The 25,995-nt window shown below is 45.0% G+C and overlaps 1 protein-coding gene across 1 annotated transcript in view; it reads right to left on the bottom strand.

Moving 5' to 3' along the window:
• The window catches only part of Auts2 (activator of transcription and developmental regulator AUTS2), a 1,074,506-nt gene that overhangs the window by 297,433 nt on the left and 751,078 nt on the right, over positions 1–25,995 (bottom strand). The window contains exon 5 of the mRNA XM_074075763.1: positions 12,770–12,799. Within this exon, the coding sequence (XP_073931864.1) occupies positions 12,770–12,799 (30 nt within the window). The remainder of the gene's footprint in view (positions 1–12,769; positions 12,800–25,995) is intronic.

Below are 25,995 nucleotides of genomic sequence, written 5' to 3'. Positions count from 1 at the left end.
AGCCACTGTCTGAATTCTCTTTCAAAAAGTCCAATCTGATGTGTCCTTCACCCACACGAAGTCTTCAGGGTCACTGTCCAAACTCTCACCTGCCACACACGAAGCCTGCTCACATGGAGCCAATCATCACAACCGACGTTCATAGTCTCACTTTGTCCCACATTCTATCAGGAACCCTGCTCTATGCAAACAGAAGTTCTTATGCATCTCCCCAAATGCTAAGCCTTTCACGACTCTTTGCATATTATTTTCCAAAGCTTTGCCTGTTATCGGTACCATCCTTGCTACCTAGTAATTATCTGCTCCATGTGTTTCCATGGGGGCGAACTCAGATGCTGACTCCCCTCCACAGTGTGGTTCCTTTTTTTTGTTTTTGCATTCAGACGTCATGCTATTCCTCAGAAACAGCACACACTATGGGGATCTTATAATTCATCACAGAATCTTGGCTTTCTCTTCAATTAGACCAGGTCTTTGTCACCTCTCCTTCCCTAGTTCCCAAGACAGTGCTTGGCTCAGCACACAGTGGGGGCGAAGTTTGCAGAGAAAGAGGCCAGGGCTGAGCTCATTAATTTCCAGTCCTAGGAAAATCATTTCAACAAGGCTGCCTGGTGTAGTATAAGAAGTTCTGCATTGGACACAAATTAGGTACTCTGAGATGACTTCAGTCCCTTTGGAAAAGTAGATTTCACTTTGTACCCTAGATAAGTAATTTACTAATTGGCATCCCGGTGACTTAAAAGACCTTTGAGTCTCTCAAGGTAGCTGTCTTATAATTGGGATGTAATATCATCTACTGCATTTAAAATATTAATGAATTCTGGTCTATTCTAAATACATGTACACATGAACTTTTTATAAAACCTGTGCTCTTCTCCAACTTCAACAGCTTAAGGAAGATAGAACCAATCTGTGGATAGCACTTAAAATACTCCATGAATGTCTAGGCAATTATTAAATGTAACTGTAAGCACACATTCTTAGCTCAGATGCTGTGATCACTTTGAATGCTCAAGGTGGCTTCTATGGCTGGCAAGAAGTGGAGTATTCAAGTGCCAATCCACATGACAGCCAGCCTAGGTTAGGCTTTATAAAACAGACTGCAGTCTGCCTAAGGCCCACCTTTCTGGGCTCTCTACCAAGTCTACCACCAAGAACAGAGGTACCTTCAGAGTGGCTCTTGTCGACAATATGGCAGGACCTTCTACCCACAAATGACAGATTCAGGCACGAGTAGATAACTCAAACCAGTCCAACCCAGTCTTTTCTGGAGAGCCCACCCTTGGCATCTGATTCACCTTTGCCAGCTGGAATCCTTTCCTTGGATCTTGGCGACTACAGTGGCAAAGGAGAGTCTCTCTTCTACTGGCTGAAGCTGAAATGTGGATGGGTCACAGTTTCCACCAAAAGGAGAAACTAAGTCTCAGAAAAAATCATTGGTAAAGTAGACAGGCAAAGAGCAGTGGGGATGAGACATGGAGGGCACTGACTCCATTCAGCGCTTCTGAGGTCTGGCTGTATATCTCTGCCTTTCTGCTGGTTATTTTAAAGTTACTTGAATTTCAAAAGTCCATACATTTCTTTATTTGTTGGTCTGAGTTTAGGTTACTTGAAACAACAAAATATTTTAAAGAAAATAAAGCCAAAAATTTTGAGCTGGAAGTATAGCTCTAGCGGTAGATCACTTGGCTAGCATCCATGAGGCCCTGGATTCAATTCACAGTACTGTAAGAAACAAAACAAAAACAAAAAACAACAAAACAAACTTAGGAGTTTGAAAATGACCTAATGATTCATGAAGATTCTTTGTTTTAAGAGGTCACTTAACATTTATCTGTCTACAGAAGGTTGGTGAATTCCCTTAATATGAGTAATGGCTTGGTTTTGGTTAGTTGAATAAACTAAGGTTTTTGATGTCTATGCTTTGACAAGTAGGCTTACCTGCACTCAACAGATATCCAGAATGGGGTGCGAGGACAAAGGGAACCTTATGTAAATAAAGAAAATAATCCACGTAAATTGTTGGGCTTTCTCTAGGGAATGCATTATTTAAAAATCCTGCTGTATGCTAAACAGACTATGGAGAGGGGTAACTGCTGTTCTGTGACTGAATCCATACTTCTGTTCTAGTCCTTTACTACTTGAGTGACTGGATCTACAACCAGAGGAGAAACCCAGGCCAATCCCGCAGATCTGTGGCACAGGAGATCAATGTGTGTGCTGTGAGCCCAAGGCAGGAGAGGGGCTGAGAGTCTGGGTCTTAGCATGCTTAACTTAGCTCGTTTCTCAATGAGAAAAGCCATCCCTGTCTATGGCTCTTCTGTTGCTACACCTTAAAAATTGCCTGCAGGTAGGAGGAATAACTTATTTTATGTATGGTTGACTTAATAACTTCAGGAGTCACCACCCTACCATATACACGGTCAATGATGAGAGTGGCCTGTCCTTATATCTAGGAGGGAAACACCTCAAACTTGGAAGAGGGGAAGACAAGGTGGCTAAAGAGATGGAAGGAGGACATCCAGGCAGAACAAAAGATAATGCACACACCACTGCCACCTGTGCACAGTTCAATGTCCAGCACCCAAAACCCACCAGTATGGGCTTTGTGATCCTTTTGTTTCATCTGGCAGTTGTGGGTCCTGATCCAAATCCCACTCACAACTAGGAGACAACCTAGAACGTGACTTGATGTAAGTTTGAGTTCTTTTTCAATAAGAATCACAAAGGATGTTAAGCAATAAAACAATAAATAAAGCATTTTGCCCATGACGGCTTAGTCTTAACCTATCAAAATAAATGCCTTTCCAGCGCCTCAGAAGCCCCCTTTGCAAGCAAGTAGCATGCTGCTGCAAATGGCGCTTATTACTTAGTTAAGGCTCATCACAGAACATCTTTCTGAGCGCTACTTAGTTGGATGGTAGTTGAGTTACAACTAAAAGTGATAAAATGCTCTCTGAACATGCCCTTTTATTCCAACATGTTACTATTCTCCCAGGTCTTTTCCTGTCAGTGCTCACACTTACTGGAACATGGCATGAGGGAGAATCCTGTCTCTAAAGCCAGGCAACGTGGGTTTAAACCTCGAGCTGCGTGTCACCTAAGGCCTCTGTGGCCCAGTTTCTCCTCTGAAAACTGGATAACATCAGCACCTACCTACAACGATTATAGTATCAATTAAACAAGGCAATATACGTGCTAGTCATTTTCACCTCCAGGTAGTATGGAACACTAGAAATCTGGTAGACTTTGAAGTCAGAAATCCACTTCTTCCACAATTCTGACTTAAGTTACAGAACCTGGGTGAACTTCAGTTTCCTTGTAAGTAAAATGGGGCAGTCATATCCACCCTTCATTGGGTGGGTGGGTGTGAGCACTGTATATATAGGTGGCGTTTTTGTAGATACCTCTAGCTGGGGTTATGTCCAGCTGACGGAGAGCATGGATTTTGCCATACCAAGGACACTTGCTTCCTTAGGTCCTACCACAGGCAGACAAGAGTGATGCAAATCTGTCGAAGGCTTGGTGGCAACTTGTGCTTTTCCTGGGCTCTCCAAGGAAAAGTAGCAATTCCCTTCTTGCCCTAAAGGCTGATGCAGAGGAGAGAGCATCCTGCAGTGGTCACAGTGGTCAGCCCCTACAGCTCTGTACAAGGCAGCTGTCACATGCTGGTCTGAAGTATCCGGAGACACACACACCTGCAGGCTGGACCCCACAAAGTCTAGTCTTGACCCCCATCTCAGGGCAAGAGGACAGCAGCCCCAGGTTAGGCCACACTCAGCATGTGCCACCTCTGAGCAAGATGTTGGAGCCATGGGCTCCCATCAGACCGCCTGCCTGAAGCACACACTGGAGCCGGAGCCTGCCTGAGCAGCCAGTAAAATTTTAATGTACTCTGTAGTGCGGTCATGTCATACTCGGTTATGGCAAATAATCCCAGATGCCTGCAGAGGTAAAATGGAGCTGTAATGTGCTTGCCTCCTAACCCGAGCTGACAGCAATGATGTACGACTACCATTAGCAAAAAATATCACTTCAACTAACCCATGATCCAGCTCCGCTCAGGGTCACATTAGCCATGAGGAACAAATTACACTCCCAAAGTAAATACAAATTTTCTACACGAAATGGGTACAAAAAAAAGGGAAGGGGGTGATCTGTTCCTTTCACCAGCACACTGCTGAGTGACACAGATGATAAAGGACAGGACAAATCATTGGCTGACAGAGTGCTGTGTGGTAATCAGCTCAGCCAGCACACACTCCAGCCGATAAACACTGTATTGTCCCCTTGGTGGCAAATACATAATCTTTACCATGGACATGGCTGCCTCGATATTTACTACCACCTGGCTGCAGGCACGTCCATGCAGCCTTTGCTGCCAGGGAGGAAAAGGCTCAGTGGCCTCAGTGCATGCAGAGATTCTCTGCAAAGGTGAGCTGGTCCTAGCAGGAAAAGCATGGAGAAACCCCAAGGGGGACAAGATGCTGGACCTGAAGCTAAGAAATTCCCCTGCCCCAGCTTCAGCTCTTTTTCAGACTACCTGGGCTCCTAGGAAGGCAAGTTCCTCTTCCTTTCTGGGATACAGATAGTCAACAAACGAACGTCTAGGTATTGCGCCAATATTCATATGGCACTTACTGTGTGTCAGGTACATGGTAAGTGCAGGGTACTTACTGGGAACCTATTATTTAATAAAATATTAAATGTCTCAACACACACATATATACGCTTAAAAGCAGACTGACTTCCGTGACCAAATACGGCAGGTGTGGCCTGCACCCCTTGTTAGACATGGTGGCCCACAAGGCAGTCACTCACATTTAAGTGTCAAAATATATATGTAGAGCTTGTATATAGCTCTTCCCTTGGATAATTGTTTCCTGGATTAAAAAAAGTCAGACCTCAGAAGGGCCTGTACATCTAAGTTGTCAATGGACCAAATTTAATTCACTCACTTTTTACTGAGAAATTGCCATGTTTGGCCCTTTTTCTTCTCTCTCTCTGCTTCCTGGCTACCATGAAGTGAGTAGCTTTGCATGTGTTCCCCACCATGGCATTCTGCCTCGTCACACATTCAAAGTGATGGGCCACAGAAAATAAATCTTTCCTCCTTTAAGTTGTTTTTCTCAGGAATTTATTTTGTTACAGTGCCAAAAACCTGTCTGCCACACCAACTCATCTGGATATACAGGGAAGCAGTGTGACACAGAACACGGGACTAGGTCTGGGTATCTTAAGACATGCTGGACTCTCACCACCATCACTTCAGTTTCCCTTTCTGAGTCTGTGAGATGGTGACACATGCTTGAGAAGATAAAGTCCTTGAAAGGACTGAAGAGTTGCGCGCACTGTTGGTGATGAAAAATGCCACCTATGAGATATGTCTAGCTCCTCATAATAAATTCTTCAAGATGTCTAAAATGGCATTTGTGAAAGTGTCTTGAATACAATGTACTCTTCATTGCTAAGTCATGTTTCTTCTTATTATTTAGGTACTCTGACTGACCCTAATCTTATTTTGTCATTGCCCCCAAGAAATTAGTCGCATCTACATTTTCAGGCCAAGAAACTAGGGGGTGAAAAACCCACCGAAAGTCCCCAGGAGTACCTGTACTCCATTTCTCTGCCTCCATCGACATCACATACTCAGCAGATCACCAGTCAAGGCTTGTTTGGAACAGTAATGGAATAAGCTGCTTCTGGCTGTTCTTCAAGTAACTGATGATGTCACGCAGGTCTACAGCTAGCACTTCTATTTGACAATAACACTGCCTAAGGCCTATGACCCTTGATATTGTTTCCACACCTGCCTCCCTCCCCAGTACTTCAAAAGCATTCTGCCATGAAGGACTGCTTTGGTTTGCTTTGGTTTTCTGTAATTTCTAATACATTATGGAGTAACATTTTCTAAAATGTAATTAAAAACAAGCCAAGGATGGTGGTGTGCACCTTTGGTTGAGCTTCTTGGCATAGCTTGGGGATGTACACACAGGTGCCAATGTAACCTTCTTAGCTATAACATTAATGAAAAGAAAAGAAGAAAAAGTCCATTAATCTACTGATTTGGGAGACTTCTTTAAAGTATAAAGTTCAGCTAATTAATAACACATCCTGATACCGATACTTTATTATCTTTACCACACTAGAATGGCACAGTTATGTGGAGTAATTGTAACTATCTTGCTGTCTAGAAGTTGTCAAGGGGGATTAACTCAGGCACACACACACACACACACACACACACACACACACACACACACACACACACAGGTATGACCAAGAAGAAATCACAATGTCTTCAATGAGCACAGGACACCCTCCAACCCTAGAAAGAATAACAAAAGACTTCTGACAAACACAAAGTAGTGCAGGCTTTCATCTGAAGCTGGAGCATGGCCCTGTTGGGAAAGGTAGCACCAGTACAAATGCCTTTGGTGTCTGCAGTCACTTCATCAGGCTGACAGCCATTACCTCCACCAACTCCTCTTTGGTTGTGCAAGCAAGCCACAAAAACCAAGGAAATGATCTAAGAGAAAGTGGTTTGGCTTTTTCTCCAGGGATTTAGAATCCTGCACTCACCACAGATGTTTCCAGAATTCCTTTTATAGGTTGAACAATACCTATTCCCAATCATGGGAGTGCTGGAAACACATTATAGAAGCTAGCTCTTTACTTATTCCCACGCTTTCCCAAATACCCACAGTAGTTGAAGAACAGAGATTAAACTAATTGCTGCCTATTGACAGGTATATGCTGACAGGCCCAACAGAGTCAAGCAACTTCAAGCTCATGTCAGTTTATCAGTAGGTACTTGGGAACAAATAAGTGAGTGGATATGTATGACTGACTGAATGAATCAAAAAAACAGGTAATGAATGTGTTCAGACATCAGGCCCATGGACAAGTTGCCTTCAGTGACCTGAAAGAATCACCACGCAAGTACGCATGCCCGTTCTCTCTTAGGAACTCAAGAGAGATTAAAAATGGAGATAATTCTTACAGAATCTTGTTCCCACTTTGGCAAAGGGAAGATACAGTCACACCTTGATTTCCTCTGGGATCTGCATGTGTTGGGGTGAGGTATGTAAAAATCAGGATAGTCAATGCTAGAGCACTGACTCCAGCTTCATTTCATAGACTATGTGAAGACTCAATGCTAATGGTGAACTTGCCCAAGGCCACACAGCTGGGTATGAGAAATTAGCAACTTCTGAGTGTCCCTCTCCACCGCCCACCAACAACGACAAACAGAGAGAATACCGGTCTAGGTATTCTACTCTTCTCGCCATTCCAATAATCAAAACATTAGCTGAAGATGTCTGACAGATTTACAGTAATTCTAGCGATTGTATTTGTTGTCCTGTTTTTAATTTAAAAAAGATCTGTGTATTTATAACTTGTCTTTTTAATGCATATTGTAGACATATCATGTATAATGGACAAATTATTGTTCACACATAATTCAGTAGGAGTGATGTGATTTTTAGTTTGGCCTGAAAATGCTATGATATAAAAAAGAAAACTTAATGGGATTCAGGATTTTAAATAATTTGCAGTGGAAACTTAATCCAAGGATGGGACCAGCAGGAATTTTGGATGGATCTGATGAAATATGATGATGTGGGAAGAACAATAAAATGTCACTTTAACCCAGACATAGTTTTGGAGGGGTGAGAAAGGTGGAGTGGACGAGTATCAGGGAAGTCAGGCATCCAAATCCAAAGATCTTGAAACTTAGCCAAGAACTGGAAAATTTGCCCCCCAAAGCTAGGGCATTTATAATGGCTTAGAAATGTTTGATGAGAAACTTTAACTGTAAAAGAAATATTGAAGCCTGAGGAAAAGACCACACATTTGTTGCAGCCCACAAAAGAGACACTGGAATTGATGAGGTGCACTTGGCTTTGAGTACCAGGCCTTTGAACTTGGTTCATTTATCTTCTCCAAGTTGGAGATACCCAGGAAGGGAAAAGGAAGTTTAGCAAAATCCTCAGCACTTAATTTCTGTCAAGTCCTCCCCAAAGTACTAGGGGACATAAAGACAAGAATCAAAGTTCCCTCTCTTCTGGGTGATGACTGTTTGTTTTGCTACCGTGAAATTGGAACAGTGGACAAGATTCATTTTCTGGGCTACAGAACAGGACAGCACCTCTAAACTGTCTCCTGATCTGAATGTGTCTTACTTCCAAACCAAGGATGGGGGTTCCAGAAGCAACAGTTAGGCCTTCTGGAATGTTGCTGAGGGTTGCACAAACTTCACCAAGTGTGAACCATGGCCAGTCAAGGGATGGGACTCTTCCATTGTAAGCACAAGCCACATGTCTGGTCTCCAGTGTAACACCTCAGCAGTTTCTGATCCTTCCTTGTGGTTTGTGGTATATTAGGAATATCAGCCCCTACTGGTTTTTAATTTTTTATTTTTTACTGCTTTTCTTAGAAGCTGTTCTCTTCCTACACAAGTGAATGTGACATAGTCAAACAACACATTTTACCATAAATTAAATGTAAGAATGCACTGTAAGTGCGGGGGAGGTGGAGAAAAGGGTGAGATGGACTACTAGTGGCAAGGCATTTGAAACTAGCCAGTCCTGGGAGGCTGTCCTGGTACCGGTGAGCAAAGCCCAAAAGCCAGTGGCCATCACTGGGTGGTCAGCCTGTGGTCAGACATGAGGGGATGCTCATGTCTGTAAGACTGCACATATGTACTACATACATGTCTACACAAGGTGTCTACAGACACGTGTACATGTGCCACACTCTAAAGCTCCAAGTTCTTCTACTAAGTGGCAAAAATTTCAGAAGCATTAAACATGGGCAAGAAAAATTTCTCTCTGGCATCTGTTACAAGGCAGTGAGTCTTAGAGCCATTTGTGTACTGAAATCTTACCCCAGTCCTGACTCAGAGCCTGTGAACCAGCAGTGACTAGCATTTGGGCACTGGCGCTGGTGGGACAGGGGCTGTGCAGTCCACTCCAGCACCATCTGGCCTTCCAGGATGGCACACTTGCCCTCTGCTCTGGGTTATACTCAGGGGAAGACGGCATTTGGATAAGGGGTTAAAAGACATCATTTGAGGCACCCTTCAAGGTTGACCAGCACTTCCACACAGCCCACATAGGGGAGACTGACCCTTGGGGAGGAAGACTGAGGCCCAAGTTCCAACAGGACTGAAGGATGACAGCCCTCCTCTTCCAGGCAATTCTCTCTCACTTTGCCTTAAGTATAAAATAAATGGGAATTAACTCCTGAGTATTGAGGCAGATGCTTTCACTCAATCATCACAAGAATATGGGTTGGGGTATGTCATCCCCATTTCAAAGATGAGAAGACTAAGGCTTGTCCACATCAACAAGGGACAGTCAGAATAAAGCCTGGGCCATTAGACTGCAAGTCCCAAGAGCCTGACCACTGGACAACATGTCTTCACTGTCACTGTCACTGGGCATCAAGATAAAAAGGAAGAGGTGGATGGAGGGATGGAGAAGGATCACTTTAAATGTCTACATCAACTTCATAACCAAACAGAGGTATTGCTCGCAATGCTGGGGTGCTCCAGTGGTAGAGAAAATGAAGAAACAAAAGAAAATAGAGGGTAAATATTGGAAATATGCATGACACCCCTTTGTTCTTGGGATATCAATTTGCTTTGAGTGGGGGCCTGGGATAATTGTTTAATTTGGGTGATCATGGTGCCAAGCGGTGCCTGTTCTTGCTCTAAGTACAATGAAGTACAATCGTCACATCTGAGACACAGTGTTCACAGCCTTTTCTAATTCCCCACCCAATTTTTGCTCTTCACAATAGTCCTCTGGGTTCCCTGACATTAATGGGAAATGTGTTCGTGTGGCGGGAGGGGGGAGAAGGGAGGCGCTCTGCTCCGTCTCATCAAAGCCATTCCACGCACAGCCTGCTTCCTGCGTGCAGGGGAATGTCGGGTTTTTTAGCCCTTTCCCAGTCACTTCCACATTAATTAGTAAGGGTATCATTTTATAAATTACAGCTTCGTATCAAAGGAAAGCAGAGTTTATCTTAATTCAGTCAGCTGTGTGAAATACAGTACCCTAATTTTAGACCGGCAGTTCTGCGGATCCCCACGGAGTAAGAGGATGACAGGTCTTCCGGAGAGAAATCCCAGTGGGTCCCCGACAAGTCTCACTTTTGCCTCCAACAGCATTCCTGGTGGGATCCCAGGACACTGAGTGGCATCGATGCTGCCATTAGCAATTCAGATTTGAATGCGAATCCTCCAAGCAGCACATGAAGGCAGCCGTGGGGGGCGCTGGGGCTCTGAGGGGCACAGCAAGGGGCCCTCCACAGAGCAGGCGGCAGGGCTTGGTTCCCATGGAGTAAAGCCTGGGAGGATGGAGCTCAGGTCGGCGGTAAACATCAGATAATCTCGGTCCAAAAGGGGAAGGCTGACAGACTTAACTACAGGGCCAAGAAGGTCTGGCTGCAATTATAGAGCCCCAACTGCTCCTGCTCAGAGACCTCTGGAGACACACATACAGGAGGAGAGCACTGGTGTGGTGTGGCTCCCAGTTAATCCTGTTGTACCACCAAGTCCAAAGGACAAACAACCAGGGCCTAGGCAGGAAGCAGGATGTGCAGGAGAGAGCACTCCTGAGGCCCCACCTCTCTCTTGGACTTGTCTGTAAGCACCTATTTATTCTCTATCATTGGCCTGAAGTCACCTTAAATTGAGTGGTGGTTGTGGGCTACCTTTCCACCCATCATCCTGAAGTCCTGCTTCTTCTTGTCCTCAGAAGGAAAGTGGGCACAGTGACTCAGAGATTCATGAAAGAGCCAGTTGAGGTACTCGCCCAGGCACACAGGAAGCACCTTGGGCCCTGATCCCTACAACATCTGTAAGTGGCTTAATGCTAGAAATTCCTGGAGATAGGTGATCATCTAGACCAGTGGTGGCAGACGTCCTCAGGGACTCTTGAGGTAGCAAATGTACCCCAGGGACTTCACCTGGGTTGAGGTCCAGGGTAGGGCAGCTACCCAGGAATTTGGGTATATAGGTGAGACTGAGCCTCCTGATCCAGATGCTTACTAGGAATTCAAATGTGCATTTGTACCACCTTCTCCTACCACTGACTTCGGTGATGCTTCTGAAACTCACATTTCCTTTTGGAGGAGGAGGTCTGCTCATTGGTAAAACCCTAAGGAAAGCCCATCCCCACTGGAGAAGGACCACAGACATGGAAAGTGGGATCACATGTATAACCTGGGAATGGCCAGAAGGCCCCATCCCTTCCCCACGGCCAGTTGGATGATTACTGGCACGTGCCAATGTGACCACGTCATAAAGGCTGAACGACTGCCGCTGGCCACGCATCCTCACCACCCACTCACACTGCCACCCAAGACCTCAGGGGTCCCACTTCCAAGGAGCTAAGACTCCCAGGGCTGGAAGCAGGCAGCTCCTACTTGTCAGTTAAACAAAAGAATAATCCACAGCCCCCTTCCCAGTGTGTACTTTCGCTGTCATCCAACAGCCCATTACCATGTCACAGCACAGTACACCCTTCCATAGGTCACTTTGTTTAAAATGACATGGCTAATGCACATGTCAGCAAGCTGACAGTCCTGGGCGTCCTTCAGAGATAAAAACCTCAAGGCGAGAGCCTGTTCTTATCAGGGGGACATGCATTGGTCTATCATCTAAGTCAGGCAGAACATGATTTCTCCAGAGAGCACTTTTTTCATTTCCTGATTTTAAGGAAATCAAATAAGCACCATTTGTCTTCATCTGAATATGCTTGACCTGCTCAAATGATGATGTCTTGCATTTTATAACGGGCCTCATATGCTGAATTCAAATTAACGACGGCGCAGAGCAGGAGTTTTTAGACCTCTCCTGGAGGCTGGCAGGAGAGAAGGAGGGGAAATGCCTGGTGGCATGTGGAAAGGGCTCACTAAATACCAACTGCAGGACTCCACACAGAGGAGGTGAAAGTCAAAGGCCAGGCCTGGCTCAGACCACACGTCGGGGGGAGGGAGGATCAGCCATTATTTTGGTGCTAAGCAATATGGAAACCTTGATATTCGAGTAAGTGTTTTTAAAACCATAAAGCATCAGTTCGGATGGGAAGAAATTTGGTTGGCAGATTGGGACAGCTAGAGAGAAACCAAAGACACAGCCCTTGGCCTCAGGCTCAGGCTCACTTTACCAGTCTGGATCCAGTCTTCTGGAGCTCAGTTCTGAGCAACTCTTCTCATCCTTGGTGTGCTGGATGCACAGAGGCTGAGCCGCCAGCCTTGAGATACAAGGTGCACCTGCTGGAAGAACTGCCCCCCACCCACAGAAGACAGGATCCCCCACCTGGACCCATCACCCCACCCTGTGAGGAGACTCTAGACACACACTGTTGACATTTCTACTAAGAAGACCAAGGTGTACAGAAAAGAGGAGGAAGGCAGATGTGACAAAATAAATAAACACTAGCAAGTTTAACGTTCCCACCATGGATTAAGAAATAATTTCCTCTTTAAAATTGTGTTTGGGTCTATGAATCAACTTTCATAAAGTGAGAACTCAGTGTCGCATAAATGCAGCTTTAAAGGGCCTGTTTTGAGAGAAGCGCATCTCACAAATCCAGCATGCGACATCTTATCTCAGGAGGTGTCACCGTGTGAGTAATGCCCGCCTTTGGATGAGAAGTAGTACTGTTGGCATGAAGCTGGAGCCCACCCTGTGGCAGCCTGTAGGACTACAATGTGCAGTGTGCTGTGTACTGTGCCCGCCATGACGGGGTCTTACCTTCTCTTCCTGATCGCTGTCACTGTCACACTGAAATGAAGACAAGAGAATGAAGGTTAGGGCAATCACTGTGCTTTTGTGATTTTGAAGACCCCTCCTCCCCCAAAGAGCAAGACAAGTCAAGGAAAGAGGAAGTTGTCTGAACTAGGAAGTTTCTGTGGCTCCATTGCTAGTGGACAGAACCAGAGGGAAGGGCTGTTCAGAAGCCACCAGCTGTCCTGATGCCTGTGCCCTGTGGCTCTTTACATGGTTAGGGTAGTGAGGTGACCCACTCTGTCACCATGTGAGTGGGTCCACTGCAGAGCACAGGGGTGTCAGTGTAGGAGCCGACCCTGCCATGGAGTGAAGGGGAACCGAGATCCTTTCTTGGGATCCAGAGCCAAAGACCCCCTGCCTTCAGCTTTTGCAAATGGCCGAGACTCTCCTGGTGCCTTTCTTAAGGAGAGACAGAAACCTCTGAGTAGTGCATGCTTTCTCTTGGGCCTTGATGGAAACAAGGCTTGCCACCTGTGATGCCTGAGAACAGAAGGAACATTCTGACCAAAACACGCCAAAGATAAGAGGTGGGGTAATGAATGAATGGTACGGTCGAATGGAAAAAATAATTTAAGGTAATAAACTCACACTGTACCTACAAGGTCCCAGTGCCAACTGCTGATCTGGGTTTGGGATAACCAGAGAATAATGAACTCAAAGCTTTGGAGTCCTCAGAAGCAAAGGGAGAAAACCAGCACCAATTCTTTTAAAAATCCAGACTGCTTTGATGCTGGGTGTGTGGTTCACACCTGTAATTCCAGCACTCAGGAGCTGTGGCAGCAAGATCAAAGCTTGAGGCCACCCTGGGCAACATAGTGAGTTCGAGGCCAGCTTAGGTTTCATTGTGAGATCTTGTCTCTAACAACCAAAAAGAAGCCAGGCACTAGTGGCTCACATCTGTAATCCTAGTTACTTAGGAGGCTGAGGTCAGGAGGATTATGGTCTGAGGCCACTCTGGGCAACACTTTGTGAGATCCCATTTGAATCAATAGCTGGGATGTGCCTGTCATCTTAAGCTATTCAAGAAGCTGAGATCAGGAGGACTGCAGGGGCAAAAGAAGATTGGGAGACCCCATCTCAATAGGACATGATGGTGTGTGTGTGCCTGTCATCTCAGCTACATCAGGAAATGATGGCCTGGGCAAAAAGTGAGACCCCATCTCCAAAATAACCAGAGCAAAAAGGACTGGAGTTATGGCTCAAGCAGTAGAATACCTACCTAGCAAGCATGAAGCCCTGAGTTCAAACCTCAGTTCCACCAAAACAACAACAATAAAACAACCAAAGCATGCTTCGTTAAATGATATTGTATTAGAGCAAATGCTCAGTGGATAATTACACACACTTATCACACACAGCCCTGGAGAAGGTGCTGTGAGCTACACAGAGGATCACCTAAGACCAGCCTTCAAGTAACTGCAGTTCAGCTGTGACATAAACCATGGCACAAATACTGAGAGGGGAGGCATGGTCAGAGTGGCAATGTATCCAGACGACTCTTGGTGGGTGGCGGAGAGCACGGATGCACACGGGGGAAGGAGACAGCCAGGAAGAGGAGTAGGCAGCCATGACAGTGCACCAGCATGGCACTGGTTTGCGAGTGGGGAAGCAGATGGCACAGCAATTCTGCAGGGAGAACCAGCAGGACTTGGTAACGCATGGATGTGGGACAAGCCTAGGATGATGCCAAGGTTTTTACTGTGGCCACCTGGACTTGGGAGTTGACGTAGCTCTGAACAGACATGGGAAATAAATCTGCTTGTAGGGAAGCCACTGCTGGATGAAACCCACAGCCATTTACAACTTCCTTCTTCTGAGTCTGTATCTTTCCCAGACTTTGGGGTTGAAAAGACAAATGTTCTCTTTCCCTAATTTTTCTTACAGCTAAGGATGGCTAAGACCTCCTTTTGGTCAATGAGATTTGAAGTCTATGGAAGGTTCTAGGGGAAAAAAAAAACCACCTCTTTTCAATGAAAGGAGAAGAAAATGAGATGTGATAAGAATGTGATGTCCGGATCTGCAGCAGCCATCTTGCAAAAATGTGGTAAAAAGTCTAAGTACAAAACTAAGAAAGGTCTGACACAGCAAGCCACTGAACCCATCTCAGAGTGGCCTGCTTCACCTTTTTTGTTCAGAAAACCATCTTATTGTTTATTGCTACTATTAGAGTGTTTTCAAAGAAAGGCAACAAAAGCCCATCCAAAGGGACACCTGCTGTTGTGAGACACAACCTGGAGACTTCTTTGTCTACACTAAGCATCTACACCACAGTCATCTAGGAAGTTCCATAGTGCACTGTCATTTTCTCCTTCTCTCCCCTCAACCTGCCCTCCTTCATGCCTCAGGGTTATCAGACACTGAGCAGCAGTGCACAACTCTTCTTGTGAGGTAGTTGGTGACAGCTGATGAGGGTGGCGTGGCATCTGCCCACATCCCCAAGGGTGCATGCACAGGGAGGACGCAGGGAAGCATGGGAGGCCCGCCCCTGTCCTCACAGCAGTGTGTCCCGGGGCACGGTGATTTCCATCGAAGTGTTAAGCCCCCTGCTTTCCAGCGGTCCAGTTCTAATTTCAAGGTCCACTTAATTCTGCATCGAGTGATTACTGATATACCCAGAAGCGCCTTGTCTCCAGAGCTAAGCATATGGTGTAGTGCCGAGGCCTACTGCTATCCATTATGGAAGTGGCACGGGTGCCAAGCCGATTACAGACGCTGGGCCTCCCCACACAACAGGGCCGGGTGACTGACGGCTCCTCCCCAGGCCAGCGCCAAGGCTGCCAAAACAGCCTGGGCTGCTCTGGGGCCCACATGGCGTGCGGAGCAAACGCTTCCATTTCTGGTATTAAATTCCCATACTGACCCGAGGACTTCGTCGGCAGCTCAGCAGGAGCGCACCATCCAATTTACAGCTCTGCTCTCTGGAGCCTGGAGTGCCAGCCCCTGGCAGAGACGAATGATGGTCAGCCCTCCAGCTCATAAATTATGCAAAGGCAATAAATGCACTCGGCAAACAGCGCCGAGCGTTTGCCTCGCCTGGCTCCAAGCGCACACTCTGTAAAAAGCCAGAAGCTGCACACAGACAAGAGGTCTATTCCCCTCATAAAGGGGGTCTGTTGACAGCCAGACGGAAGGCCAGCCACGGTCCTGAGGAGGCTTTCTGCTTCGCTGGCAGCAGTTTATGGGCCTGCTTTCTGAAAAAGGGAGGCTGTTTTACAGAGTCGGGATGGGGAGGATTCATGATCTCCAGTTCCCATTCCAAACACTGCATGGCTTTCACACCTTGAGTTCAACACGCTGCGGCTTTTGGCCAGATGAGCCTTGGTTTCGAGGGCGAAAAGAACAAGTGTGTATTCCTCCCTGGACCCCCGTTCCTGCTTCCAAGAGTTCACGCAGAGCCATCTCCTGATTCAGATGGACTCTACTCCAGGCCCGGGATGAAAGTGGGGTGTCTTGTGCAGAAGCGGGTGCAGGCTGACTGAACCATGGTACACATCTGTACACAGTCCCGCCTCAGTTTATTAGCTAATAAGTTGCACACTAGCTTGGGGGGGGTGTGTGTCCAAGACACCATCTTTGAGTCACCATCTCAAAGCCCACCGTGAGAAACTGAAGATATTTTCCTCCATCACAAAAGCAAGAAATGCAAAAGAACAACTGCTGCCTTCACTGCTGCCAGGGAAGGAGTCTTGGTCACTTGAAAAGAGGACATCACAGTCCAAGCCAGGCTGGTTCCCAAGGAGACCAGCCACATCAACACAGCTACATCTGCTGAACTCCACAGCCACCTGCTTTGCAGAGGTGAATGGCTGCAAACACTACCTCTTCCCAGCCAAGTCCCAGCCCTTTCACTCCAAACCACCAACCATCCACCCAGCTTTCCCCCACTTTAAAAATACATATTTATTTACTGGATATGGTTTTTAAAGTTGTCCATAAAGTTGGGTAAACACTGCTAATGCAGCCATATGTTAAAGAACGTACACAATTCATTTGAAGAGATAAAAATGAATCCCTAACATTTTGTAACTTGCTTTGGTTTTCATGTAACATGTGAAAGCCAGGAAGATTGTGGCTTTGTCAGTAATATTTGCCTGGGCATGTCACTTTACAAAATGGCTGCTCTACAACCCACTGTATGGACTGTAACATAATCTAATAAAAAATTCCCCAGTGCTATGTATTTGGATGGTTTCAGCTGAACATTCTAGAATTTTCCCTCTGCACACATTGGTGGATATTGCTTTTCCCCAGTTTCTTCTCCTAGCCTTGCCTTTGTTTTCATGCCTCCAGAGTTGCATTGTGGCCACTGTCTCTATGTGATGTCCAAGGGGGTCCCTGAACAGCCCCTTGGTCCCATCTCCATTTGTATGCAGAGACTAAACACTCTCTGTGCCAGTATTTGCCAGCTGTGTGACTTTGGGAAAGTTATTTAAACACTCTTGTGCCTCAGTTTATGTACCTGTAGAATGTGGCTGATAACAGCATTTTCAAACAGGGGGGTTGGAATAAAAGGAGTTAAGGCATCCAAACAATTCAGACCACACACAGATGGTGATGCTCGCTTTTGTCTGTTTGTTAAGTTCTCCTCCCTTCTGAGGCATAGCAAACCCTAGACTTCAGCATCTGGCTAAAGGTGGACTCTGCACCTCTCTAGCTGTCCTTGGAAACAGTATCGCCATGTACTAATCATTCAGTTGTATAAGAGTCATCTCCTTTGCCTCCCTCACCAAGGAGACTCACTTCCTTGTCTCCATACACTGCCCGGTCCTCTCCATCTCCACGGCCATGGTCACGGCTTCAGTTCAGGTTTTATGTAACCATTATGAGAGCCTAATGACTGCTTCCCGGGCTCGGTGGTGGCTTCCTTTTCTAATACATCCTTCTGGACCACAGTGGATTTCAGCAATTTCTATTTGACGATGATGACTCCCAAGGCCTGTGACTCTTGATATTCCACGGTGAAAGACCCCTTGGTTTTGCTTTGGTTTTCTTTAATTTCCATTACGTTATGGAGTAATACTTTTGTAAAATATAAGAAAAGACAAGCCAAGGATGGTAATCCACACCTATAGTCCTATCTTCTTGGAAGGCCATGTTAGGAGGATAGCTTGATCTCATGAGTTTGAGACAACCTGGGTAATATTGGGACTCCATTCCAAAAGCAAAAAAAAAAAAAAAGAAAAAAAAGTGTATGTATAATCAATTTCTAGAAAACATAAATTTATGCTACTGAACTCCCTTTAGGAAGTCTAAAATTTCCCAGTGCTTGCTCTCACCCACCATGCTAACCTCATGGCATGCTAGGTACATAGCCCACAGACTGGCCCTGGTCTGCACGTGTATCTTGAGAAACTTTGCCCTAACACATCCTTGCTCCAGCCATCCCCAGCCACACTCAGGCCTGACGACTTTTGCACTTAATAGTCTTCACACCTACAGAGTAGAAGGAGCTCCTGTGACTAGGGTCATGTCTGTAACTCCCAGGCTGAAGGACACAGTTGGGCTCAGTCACACCAATAAGTCAACCAACATTGTTCTTGAGAACTGTTCACAACAGGTTTGGTTCCATGTACCATAAGTAAAGTATGATTTAGAAGATGGGTGACTCCACAGAGGGAAAAGTGCAGAAAACACTGTTTGGACCACTTAACACAATGGGATGGGAGGGTGTATGAACACACTAGGCAGGGTTAAAATTGTTAGAACCTGGTGTTGGGGCCCAGAAGAAAATATTTTCCAATGAAAGGCTCCAGACAGATATGATTATGATTTTATTCTTTCAGAGCAAACATTTCTCATTTTCATGTGGAAACTCTCAATAGGTGTGTTTTAAGACCCTGGTCCAAATAGAAACATGTCGAGGTTTGCGACACCTCTCTGGCTCATTCAGATTGTAGGGACGAGATGGGATTCTAGGAACCTCGTGATGGAATGCATTCTTAAGCAGAAAGTGGCAATCATTGAATATATCACATACAATGACATTGAGGAGGGCACCACTCTATTCTGCTCAATGGACCTTGCTAGAACAGTTATTTCTTATCTCAAATCCATTTATCATCGCCACCAAAGATGTCAGGGTAGAACACCACTGCTGAACAAAGTTATTTTATTCTTCTTTGTGCCTAAAGGAAATGAGAGGAAAATGAGGGGGAACCCCAACTTGTAAACCGCCGCATCTAACATCAAGTACAATTTAACTTTGCCAGTGACAAAACAAATCGCTTCCCCTCTGGGGCAGGCGGTTTATCTAAGACTGTAAAGACATCCCTTACCTAAAAGCAATTTCAGAAGAAGCCACCTGCAGAAAACATGACATTTATTTCCTTATTTAAAGGAGTAAGGAAGTGGCATGGTAACTAAAGAATGCCCACCACCATCTTCCCATGTGCCCTTGTGCATACAAAAATGGGGAGCTGTTTTGTGCCACCAATGGCACAAAATCTGTCAATCCACAAAGCCCTCATATCACTGTATTTCTATCATATTAATTTTGGACTTTAAGTGAAATTTAAAGCTATTAATTAATGGTCATTGACAGGTGAGCACAAATATTAAAGAACATCTTAATCCTGAAAATGGTCTAAGGTCTTCTTACTGACTGGAAAAGGGTGCCATTGACTCCTTCCCTCTATCTCAACAGTAACTCTACCCAATCAAATAAAATAGCTCAGACAAAATGAAAAGACTTGTGTTCCAAACAATGGTTTAAAAGTGTGAAGCTCTGACAATCATGTGATGAGCCCTTCTAACAGTAACCTACAGCCCACCAATCTTCAGTTGTTCAACAGATGTGAAAAGCAGCAACATCCGGAAACCTCTGGAATTCTGTGCAGATGACCTAGTCTTCCTATTCGGGGAGTTCTCAGAATCAGGTATTTTTACATGTATGAAATGGCCAGAGCTCAAATAACCAATGTGATGAGAGCCCCTAGCCTCTCTCAGATGTTCATACATTTTCATTCAACAAATAAGTTCAAGGCTGGGCATACTGCCTCATGCCTGTAATCCCAGCTACTTGAGAGGCTGAGATTGGGAAGATCATGGTTCAAGGCCAGCCTAGGCAGAAAAGTCCATGAGACCTCTTCTCAAGTAATGGCTGGATATGGTGGTGTATACCTGTCAACCCAGCTATGCAGGGAAGGTCCATTCTGACTACTGGTTACAAGTGCAAATATACTGAATACAGAACTCAAGTTGTCCAAACCTGAAGTTTTAAAGCTCACAAATTAATTTTCAATTTTTTTTCTTTTTTCCTCTTTTGTCACTGTGAGATCCAACTATATTTCATAAAATAATCTGTACACTATAAATTTCCACTTAGATCATTGAAATACTGTTGGGTTCTTGGAAATGAAGGGAGAAGTGGGTATGACACAAATCTTTAGAGCATTCAGCATTTTTTCCCCTCTGAAGAAAGGAAGTAAAATTTCACCAAGTGTAAACATACCTAAGCCTCAAAGATGAAATTTACTTAAAACCTTGAGCCCACAAGCCTTACTGGTTGCCAAACTCAGAAAACTGTTTCTTGTCCAAAGGTAGAACTGTCAGCCTAGGGCAGGCCGATTTGTAAATGATTTCTTTTTAAGCCTAAGCAACAGATCCTTTGCCTCTTTGTGATTGATTTACTGATTCTAAGTCATCAATAGCATTAATCCCTATCTGCCCGGGGACCTATTACAAATGGCTTTGAAGATGGTGGGAAGCAGAATTTATTATAAGCCCACAGTGTTACTAGGAGGGAGACAGCACTGGTTATCTTCCTTGGCTGCATTCTGTGTGTGACCCCTGTAATGTGGCAACTTCCCCTTTCCATGGCACAGCTGCTTATTGCTTTGGGAGGGGCCTGGACTCCCGGGTCTGTTTCAACTAAAGCCCCGTCCATTTTCAAGTCCTGTGTGAGCTAATAAAGCCCAAATTTGCTGATGAGCAAAAAGGAAAAGCATGTTATGGGTTAAAATAATACAAGAGTCTATTTTTTCTGCTGTGTTGTGATCCATAGAAATCACCCTGAGCCTTTTCCCTTTCTTCCCTGCCTGGGAAGCCAATTGCTTTGATTGCAGTGATATGAGCGAGCTAAAATGACTTGCCCTTGCTTGTGAGGCAAATGGAACACGCTAATAGAACTTATCGCATTACCCGATGCAAAAGTGCCATAGCTCATTACTTTAAGATAAAAGGATATCATTGCAGACGGCAAGCAGAATTGACTTTCTGAGGCCCGACTTGATGATGATTTAATCAACTGCTCTCTTTCACTTCTCATCGCTGTGCCTGTCGGTTTCACAGGTGCCGTTAAATGAGACACTCAGAAAGGGAGCGGAGGGAAAGAAATTGCTGTCATTACTTTTCAAGAAAGGAGGTATGCAAATTTTCGACAGAAAGATTGCGTTCATAATGGGCCTGGTAAAATACAAGGATCATGCTTGACAGGTGAGGGCGAGCCATTTGTATGTCCTTAAAGCAGAGCAGCCGTCCTCGCTTAGAAATGTGCTTGGTGAGACAAACTACAAATGAGAGGCTTGGCGGCCCAGGGGGAGACAGGGTGGCACCACAGAGGTTCAAGCTGGTGCCTGGTCCAGAAATCAGGAGAGTGCTTAACACTCAAGGAAGCCAAGGCCGGGCAAGCAGGGAACACAGCCTGCTGGCATTCAGTTGGAACCAAAACACTGAGTGCTTAGGTTCAAATTCTGGGTCTGCCGAATAGGATCGTGAACCCTCTGGCAAAGCATTTAGTCCCTCGCGGCCTGTTTCATCGTGCACCAAATGGGACTCTTCTGAGTATCTACCTCAGGGTTATAGACAACATTAACTGAGTTAATAAATTAAATAAAACACATCAGTATGTATAATAAACCTAAAGATGTTTACAATAGCACTTGACATGCAGGAAGCTTTCACAGATGTTAGATTAGGTGCTCATGCATTCTTTAGCAGATAAAAGGCAATTCTTGGTTTTAAGTGTGTGGGAGCCAGGTGCTGGCGATCTACCTGAACAGAATTCTTTGCTGGTTTCACAGGCTCAAGTCCTGCTCCCCAGGCAGGGAGGGAGCCCCTCAGTTGTCCCTAGAATCACCCTGGAGCTTGTCTGACCCTGAGTGCTCCCAATGATGCCCAGCAGTGACTGTTGACCTACTAATTCCTCCTCGCTCCTTCCCTCCACTAATTCCTCATTTCTGAGGCTGCCTGAAGAGCTTCAGACCTGGGAGGGGTCGCCTCTTTGTCAGGCTGGGAACCCCAGATGACCACCGTGTGCCCCAGGCTGGGGAGGGAAGGCACAGCCAGCAAGAACAGACAGTTCACCTTCAGGAAGGGAGCATCAATGTGAAGAGATTAAATGATCAGGATAGCAGGAACAGAGGTATTTTTTTCATCCACTTTGTCTGCAATAGGTAATTGTTCTATTTTCTTCAACACTCAAAGTGAAAGCATCTTTCTTAAAGTGCCTGTAACTCTGAGTTCTTTTTCCCCAGGTAATGGAGCTGCTGCAAATCATTCTTCTTTACATCCACCAAGGTTGAGGTGCTGACTGGGGCTTCTGTCTCCCATGCTAAGTGGCACCTACTTCAAGTCTGCCAAATGGGTAGCATCCACTCCAGGCAAAAGGAAAGATGGGGTCCAGGACAGCAGGACAGCCTTGAGCTGTCTGCAACATGGTTCTTTCAGGGCAGGGATCCCCCACAAAAAAGATCTCAGAGGGGCTTTCCCAGAAATGTCAGCGGACAGTATAAGAGCCCCCAATAACAGCCCTGAAGGGAGTTTTACAACCCCTGCATTTTAGAGATGAGAACTTCAGTCTTCCAGTGGCAGAGAGGGTACTTGAACCCAGTTCTGTCCTCCCACGAAAGCATTCATAGCCAGTGTATCATGCCACTGCTCTCTCACACAGCACGCAGGGAAAGCTCTCGAAGAATATGCTTCCTGATGGAATATAGAGGCAAGCTGAAGCTCAAGAGAGGCTGCGTGATTATACACAGCAGGTCCACAGCCAACCAGCCATACTTCCACTCCACACAGACAGTGGAACCTAGAGCCTTACCTACTCATAGGAAGTGCTCATTAACTCTGGGGCTGACCCTGGGTCAATTCCCACTTAACAGCCACACATGCTTGGGGGGTTAGGGATTTAATGTTATGAAGCTTCCCTTTTTAACCCATAAATGGGGATGACATACTCCACAGGATTTTTGTGAGGATTAAAAGCAGCCAGACAGAAACAACATTTTCCCAAATCTTCCTATAAAATATAAGGCATACAGAATTAACGTACCTTAACAATTATTAGAATGTAGGGTTGAATTATGTACGCTTTATTGCCCCAAGAGAAATCATATTCTGCAAGAATTTCTGCTTGGGAGGTATTTGAAGACTTGATGCTATGTTATGGAAAAGCAGTAACAATAACACACAAAAAAAGCCAACAAAGTCGGGCACTGGGGACTCACACCTGTAATCCTAGCTACTCAGAAGCCAGCCCAGGTAAAAGTTCATGAGACCCTATCTTGAAAAAACCCACCACAAAAAAGGGCTTGTGGAGTGGCTCAAAGTGTATGTAGGTCAAGTTTAAACCCCAGCACTGCAAAAAAAAAAGTCAACAAAACAAAACTGGAACTAGCAACAAATACAACTCTTAACTAATGGTTTTATTTCATTGATGAAACACAAGCAAGGCAGGACACTTTAGAATTCAGGTTAGTGTTCCTTTATGCCCTTGACACACAGTGTTTTGGGTGAATATAGTTGACGTTATTTTTATTGGAGGTACTGGGCTTTGAACTCAGGGTTTCACATTGACGAGGCAGGTTCTCTACTCTTGAGTTACACCTCCAGCCCTTTTTGCTCTGGTTATTTTGGAAATGGGATCTTGCTTTTTGCCTAGGTTGGCCTGGATGGTGATATTCCTATTTTAAGCTTCCCACCGTAGCTGGGATGACAGGCACAAGCCAGTGTGCCCAGCTTTTTTCAGCTGAGATGGGTGTTCAGAACGTTTTTGTCAGGGCTAGCCTAGAACTGTGATCCTTCCTATCTCAGCCTCCCAAGTAGCTAGGATTACAGGTGTGAGCTACTGGAACTCAACTAGCTGGACTTATTCTTCAAGCAGGAGACAGTAACCTGTGAATAGAGACTAAAGTAAAATGCACAGATAGATCTGGAGTCGAAACTTGTAAGGTGTACCAAATCTGAATTGGTAAGGCAAATAAGTAGGTAGATGGGATGGATATGGAAAATACCAAGTGATTATTGGTATAGTTAGGAAGTCAGAATTTGCCAGAAATTCTGACCAATCAGAATTAGGATTCACCTGGATGTCCTGTGGACAGAGATTGTTTAAATACAAGGCTGACTTAAGAACTGATCTGACATAAGTCAACAAACAGAGTACTGCTGGGAAGAGAAAAAGTGTTGCTGAGATAACTGCGCGCGCGTGCGCACACACACACACACACACACACACACAAACTGGAGGCCCTAAAACTAGTATGTCTGGCACTGGAGAGGTACTCATGAGTCCATCAGACTACCTGTGCCCTTTTGGGACATGTGGACATGTCCTTTCCCTCTTCTACCTGAGACCTCCCAGTGCTCTGTTTCTCTGGCTGGCTTTTAGCTGTTGTACCTCCAAAACTGGTCATCAGTTTCCCTCACTATATCTCAGTTCACTCATATCCTGCTCCAACCTGAATGTGGCACCCAGGAGGTACCCAATGACCCAATGTGGAAGAATGAATTAACAAACTACACTAGCAAAACACCTGGAGCAAGGTGATCTAATTGGTGGGATCATGAAATATGAAGTGACTGATGGAATGGAAAAGAGGTGTTTCAAAGTGGTGGGTCTAAGTGTGTCTATGAGAAAGGCACAGAAATATTTTTGATGTGAAAGTAAATCTTAGGCTGGGGTGCAGTGACTCAAACTTGTAATCCTCACTACTCAGGAGACAGAGATCAGGACAATTATGGTTTGAGACCAGCCTGGGCAAAAGATTCATGAGACCCTCATCTCAATCAATGGTTGGGAACTGTTCACCTGTGAAACCCAGCTACCTGGGGAAGTACAAGTAGGAGGATCATGGTCCAGGCTGGCTGAGGCATAAGAAAGTGAGATGCTACCTCCAAAATAACAGACACACACAAAGAGGGCTGGAGGCGTGGCTGAAGTGGTAGAATGTCTGCCTAGCAAGTTCGAGGCCCTGAATTCAATCCCCCAGTCCTGCTTACAAAAAAAAAAAAAAAAAAAAAAAGCAAATTCTAAGAAAATAGTACCATACACTTAGAGAAATCAGGTTGGAAGGCCACTCTTTAAGAAAACCAGGAAACTCAAAATCTACAATGCTTTTTTCATTTGACTTACTTCAAGTCAACTAAAGTGATTAGAATTCAGCAGGAAAAGGAGAAATATGTCTCTCACGTGGCTCAGACATAATGGCCACATTATCAACTTTTCAACCAGATTTGTTACATTATTTTTTAAGAAAAATGCAAGATAGTGAAAAGCTTGGGTAAAGGAATATGAATATGGCTGGAAACGAACTGATTGATAAATGCTAGAAAGTGGTTTAACAAGATCCAAAGACATGTAGAAGTGTCCTTCCACAGGACCCCAGACTGATTTCTCCTCTTCTCTCTCATGGCTTTCTACCTTCACTTGAGCCCGCCTTAGAATTCGTAATTGATGTTTTAAATTAAACTGTACCCAACGAGACTCTTTTAGGATAGCTTAAGAACCCAGTCTTCCATTTCATCAACAAAGAAGGGTAAGATTACGATAAATTGTCTGCAAGAAAAATACAAATTTCCAAGATAAAAACACCCACTAGTCCACCAGTCTCAAGTTTCCTGTTTTGACATACTATATCCAGTAATTTGGTATCCAGAATCTCTTATTAGAAAATGAATGTGCTATTTTTCTGAATGCTGCAATTACAATAATTGAATTTAAAATGGGGATTGAGTTTCTCTGTTTGGGAGGAAAAGAATAATTGTGAATTTCTGATTAAAATCAAGGGGACTGAAAAGAGGTTGTACAAATTCCAGCTTCAGTCTCCCTAAGTGACTCCTCATCAGGCCAGGAAAGCAGTTAGCCAGAAAGCAGACAGTTCAAAGCTGAGTGGTGGATCAGGACCTCAGCAGCAGGCCCTGCCTCTGGCCTCATTTGCTTTGTCTCCTGGCCTTCAGTCACAACACCCCTG

This window comes from Castor canadensis, chromosome 6 (assembly GCF_047511655.1).
Source record: "Castor canadensis chromosome 6, mCasCan1.hap1v2, whole genome shotgun sequence".
NCBI classification, from domain to species: domain Eukaryota; kingdom Metazoa; phylum Chordata; class Mammalia; order Rodentia; family Castoridae; genus Castor; species Castor canadensis.
Note: the sequence above shows the minus strand (reverse complement) of the source record. Positions and strands in the feature narration are given on the sequence as shown.